Below are 5,487 nucleotides of genomic sequence, written 5' to 3' on the forward strand. Positions count from 1 at the left end.
ACACACACACACACACACACACACACACACACACACATAATAATAAAAAAATAAAAAAACACCCACCAAAACAAAACCAAGAGGGATTGACACAGATGCAGATTGTGAGGTTGGGACAGGATAGGGCAAGATTTGTTCTGTTGTTCATAGGGTGGTTTTGAGTGGTAGTCAACTCAAGAACACCTAAGAAAAGCCAACATTGCACCATCCTGGGAAAGTGGAGGGCCCATGTGAAAGAGGAAGACACTCAGACATGAATTGACACAATAATTTGACATGGCAAAGATTGTGAGAACTGAGCAGGGTTTCACTATGAGTTGGAACTGACTCAAGAACACCTAAGCTCAGCAACATATGTATCTGCATCTTGTATGTATACCAATACACTCATGTTTAAAAGGCCTCCCGTTCTGTCTTCAAGAGAGACTAATGAGAAGGAGAAAGGTCAGATATATTTTTGGTCCCTACTTTTTCTTGTTTTGGTTGAGGGTCATGTGGAATGTTTGCTTGGGGTGTTGTGTTTTGTGTTTGTTAAACCTCTTGTTTAGAGTCAAGAAGACCTCGTGGAGGGCCTTTGTATTTAAAACCTGGCGCTTGTCTCAATTTTGGATACTGGGTTACTGCAGCTAGACTCTGTAACTTGGGTACTCTTGATTTGGTTGAGGGTAATGTAGAATGTTTGGGTGTGTGTGTGTGTGTGTGTGTGTTTTAATTTAAGTGTCTTGTTTAGAGTAAAGAAGGTCTTTGTATTTAAAAGTTGGTTATATTTTGGAGGAACATTCTTCTAAGTTGTGCAGCACTCTTCTGTCAATTTGCTGTACTGAGGTAACCTGGGTTTGCTGTGTTGCTGAACCTTGTGTTACTGGGGTGTCAAATGCCATAATGGCTGCCCATGGTGGACAGTGTTTGGTGGAGCTCCCAGTTTAAGACAGATTTGGAAGCAGGGATGGCATTCACTGCCTAAACCACATGCCTCTGGAAACACTATGAACTTGGAGAAATGATGATAGTTATGGAAATGCTTCAGGCCTTTTGTTCATAAGGTTGCTGTGAGTCATGCTCAGTTTGATGATAATCAACAACAATGACAAAAGCTTTTTCAAGAATGTAACCTGTAAGTAAAGGAAGAGAATGAAGAATGAAAGCAGAGAACAGAGACATTGTATTATTCCCTTGGTGGTGCAAACAATAAATGTTCTATGATTAGCTCAAAATTTGGTGCTCAAACCCAGTTAGAGGTGCTTTGGAAGACAGACATAGTGGTCTGTTTCTGAAAGGTCACAACCTTAAGAACTGTGAACTAACTCAGTTTCACAAGGATAAATACTCCGTAAGACCATTATTATAAAAACCGAAGGATAAGCAGTAAAATGTGTATGGGGAATCTAAGGAGGGAAGGGGTTCCGTTCTGTTGTTTATAGAGTCACTATGATTCTTACTGGATTCCAGGGCACTTAACACCAACAATTTTATCTCAATAACATTACAAAGACAACTCATTGCTAATGGGCTTATAATCACAGGTATAGAAGTGGGGATTTACAACACTTAATTTGGAGGAACACAATTCAATTAATAACAGTGAACCAAAGGAGAGAGAGATTTGATTAGAATTCTGTTTAAAAACATACCACCTAACTTGGGAGGGACTGGAGAGCATTATGCTGAGTGAACTAACTTAGTCTCATAAGAACAAATACTGAACAGTACCAATATTGTAAAAATAGAAGGATAATTAGTAAAATGTGTTTGAGGGATCTAAGGAGGGAAGGGGTGGGAGCAGAGGGGTGAGAATGGGCAGGGGGATATCACAAGGTTGTACAATTTGATAAGTGGAGAGAGAGTATAAAGGAAATGGGAAATAAGTGGCTAGTATCTGAATATATGGGGTAATAGTGGGCATAGTTCAATGAAAATTAATTTTCACAGTGAGTGTATGGGAATGATTGTATGAAACACAATGTGAATGAAGAAAAGTGTAAAACACAATGTATAAAAATTTTGTATGCAAACCAACATAAAATAATTTTAAAAAACTACCCCCCCAAAACACCCTCTATGGAGTCCTACTGACATGGATGGGGTCATCATAAATTGGCAACTAAGAACAAAAAGTAACAGGAACTGCTGAAGAGCTTGAATAATCTGAAAAGGGGAAGTATATGTTTGAATTATTAATCATTGATGTATACTGGAAAATACTGAAAAGGAAAAGGGAAATAGTGAAATTCAGTATGGGCCAGGCAGAATAGCTCAAAGAAAACCACTTGGAATGTAACTTTTCAGAGCAAGAGGTTGCTCTGATGAAACTTTCAATCTCCAGCCTACTGTTGTTGTGTATCACTGAGTTGGAACTGACCCATAACTGATCCTCCAGCAGGTTTTCAGAGGCAGCTAATCACATGGGAGGAGACTGCTCATCTGTCTCCCAAGGAATAGCTAGTGGATTTGAACCACATGCCTTTGGGATTACAGCACAGCTTCCTGCCATTAGGTCTCCCTCCAGCCTACCTAACCTCCCTTAATTTCAAGATTTCTAACCAATAAATAGAGCAGTTTTCTCTGAGTTTTCCCCTGTCTCTAGGGGTTTTACTTACCTGCTTCTCTCCACTGGGCTTCCGGTAGCTCAGAAGAAGCTCCACAGCACCCACCACTTCCTTTCTGATGGCATAGAGCAATGCATCACCCACATACACACTGTGGTTTAGCAGCAGCTCCATGATCTCCAAGTTCTCATTCTCAATGGCGATGAGCAAGGCACTCCGACCCAGAGGATCCATGCAGTTGATGTTGACATTGTAGTAAATTTCGGCCTCCTGTAGGGCCTGCTTCACTGTGGCATAGTCCCCCTTCTCCACAGCATTGAGGAAGGCTTTCTCCTCTGCCGAGAGCTCTGTTTCAGCCCTCACAATTTGCAGGGGAATGCGGTCCCGGTATGGTGAATAGTTGACCTTTTTGTAGTACAGTTGAGCCATGATTCATAGCAATTTGGAAACCTGGATAAGAAGAGAGAGAGAGACTGCAAATGTGCTTACATACTTGATGGTCTCAAGTGGCCAATTTCCAAAGGGTTAGAAATCTCCAGACTCTTTTTCCTCATTCAATGTGACATAACAGGAAAAATCCCAAGCTTTTGATTAAAGAGCTTGGGTTCAAACTCTAGCCTTAACATTTACCAATTTTTTATATTGGACAAGTTATTCTAGTCCTGTGTGAAGTAGTTTATGGGCATTAAAGTTACTTACCTGCCTAAAACATATTAATATAACTAGAAGCTACTTAGTGACTCATCCAAATCATATGCCTTTCTAGTAGGTCCAATCCACCGACGGATCTTGCAATAGAAAGATGGGCAGTTTCTTCTCATATGATTCCCAAACCTCAGAAACCCAAAGCAGAGTGAGCTTTATGTTAGTTCTGACTGGATGGCAATCAGTTTACTACATCCTAGTCATTGTGTAGGGAGCTCTGGTGGTCTAGAGTAAGACGCTTTGCTGCAATCCCACAGGCACATAGTTTGAATCCAACAACTGCTCTGTGGGAGAAAGATGGGCAATCTCTGCCCATGTGATTTATAGTCCCTGAAAACCCACTGAAGGGTCAGCTAGAAGTCAGTTTCGACTCAACAGCAATTAATAACAACAGACATTGTGCAGAGAATATTTCCATATGGTAAAGCTAATGTGGGAGTTAAATGAAATAATATACTGTCAAAGCAACTACCGTATGGTTAACTTGCTGAGACATGGCACAAGTTAACTTCTTCAATTTTCCCCTTTTGCTGCCTGAAAATATTTTTGGTAAGCTAAACAGGATCTCTCCTGTGGACAGTTTCCTTAGAATCCTGGACCTGTGTTAACTTTAATGATTACATTGCAGCTGCCCAAGATACAGATGCTGGAGCGAAATCCTGTTTTAGTGCTGACTGAAATCCCCCATTTTTCTGTTGCTCTCTTAGGAAGGAATATTGACTCCGGTAGGCCATGTCCTCCAGGGAGATAAGCATGCATCCCTCTACCCAACTGTCAATTTCCTCCTGACCATTCAAAACCAAAAAGCTAACATATCTGAGAGTCTGTTTTATGTTATTCTAACAAATGAATGGTCTGTTTTATATGAATACATTGGAGGAAAGGACTGAATAGGTCATGAACTGTCCAAAGAACAAACAAATCCATTTTGGAACGAACACATGCAACCTGGATTCTCCTTTGTGACAACGATTATGAACCTTTGTTTCACATACTTTGGACATATGGTTAGGAGGGGCCAGTTTTTGGGAAAAAACCATCATGCTAAGAAATGTTGCTGTGTACAGTTGAGGCAGAACTGACCCATAGCTGACCCTCTAGAGGGTTTTAAGGGCCAGTAAATTCCATCAGAGAATGTTACCATCCTTCTACCTTGGAGCAGCTGATGAATTTGAATAGCATGCTTTTGGGAATACAACACAGTTTCTTACCACTAGGGCATGAGAGTTCCTTTAAGGGAAAGGTAGAAAGAGAGGAAAATTCCCAACAAAATGGACTGACACATGACTATAAAAATGTGCCAGAGCATTTTAGAGATTGTGAGATTGACTCAGGAAAGGACAAGGTTAAATCTGTTGTTCAGAGGTTAACTATGAGAGTAGTCTACTGGATGGCTCCTAAGAACAACAACAAAAATCCAAGGTTGGACTACATTTAATGGACTTATTTTAAAGTCTGGAAGTTTGTAAAGTAGAAGCCTATGTATTGTACACCTTTAATATGTTTATGTATTATACACTTTTAATATGTTTAAACTTTCCATGGTGACTAAGAAAAACACATAGTTTTTGCCTTCAATTGCATAGAATGAATCACAGTAATTTTGCCTCATAATTTACAGGTCAAATTGAAGCCCATTCCTCACTTTGTCGTCATACTGGTTCTCTGAGAAAGGAAGGATTTCCTCTCCAGGATTGGAGGCAAAGCTCAGACACATTAAGTGTGTCACAGTAGGCCCCTCTTCCTCATCCATGCATGAGTTCTCCAAGATCTCTCACAAACTGGCTGAGGATGGGCCCTTTTGAGATTCTTTCATGGCCAAACCCTTTTGTCAGCTAAAGGAAATGGTTGTTGTTGTTGTTGTTATGTGCTGTCGAGTCATTTGCGACTCATAGTGACCCTATGTATAACAGCCCTAAACCCTGCTCTATGCTGTGCCAATCGCATTGCCTCTGACACACCCATCCCGATTACCCCAGTCACTGAATCAATCCACCTCATAGAGGGTCTTCCCCTCCTGCGCTGTCCCTCTCCAAAGACATGCAACATGTCCAAAGTATGTCAGATGAAGCCCCAGAATCTTTGCCTCCAAGGAGTAGCCTGGTTTAACCCTCTCTAGGATGAATCTGTTTGTTTTCTTGGCTGTCCATGGTACATTCAATACTCTTCTCCAGCACCACAGCTCAAAGGCGTCAATTCTCCTTCTGTCCTCCCTAGTCATTGTCCAACTCACTGA

The 5,487-nt window shown here is 40.9% G+C and overlaps 1 protein-coding gene across 1 annotated transcript in view; it reads right to left on the reverse strand.

Moving 5' to 3' along the window:
* Positions 1 to 2,975, reverse strand: part of TRPC5 (transient receptor potential cation channel, subfamily C, member 5) — a 263,323-nt gene extending 260,348 nt beyond the window's left edge. The window contains exon 1 of the mRNA XM_006889931.1: positions 2,598 to 2,975. Coding sequence (XP_006889993.1) covers positions 2,598 to 2,975 — 378 coding nt within the window. The remainder of the gene's footprint in view (positions 1 to 2,597) is intronic.
* Positions 2,976 to 5,487: the final 2,512 nt, after the last annotated feature.

Source organism: Elephantulus edwardii, unplaced genomic scaffold (genome assembly GCF_000299155.1).
Source record: "Elephantulus edwardii isolate Elephantulus edwardi_28Jun2011 unplaced genomic scaffold, EleEdw1.0 scaffold00083, whole genome shotgun sequence".
NCBI lineage: Eukaryota > Metazoa > Chordata > Mammalia > Macroscelidea > Macroscelididae > Elephantulus > Elephantulus edwardii.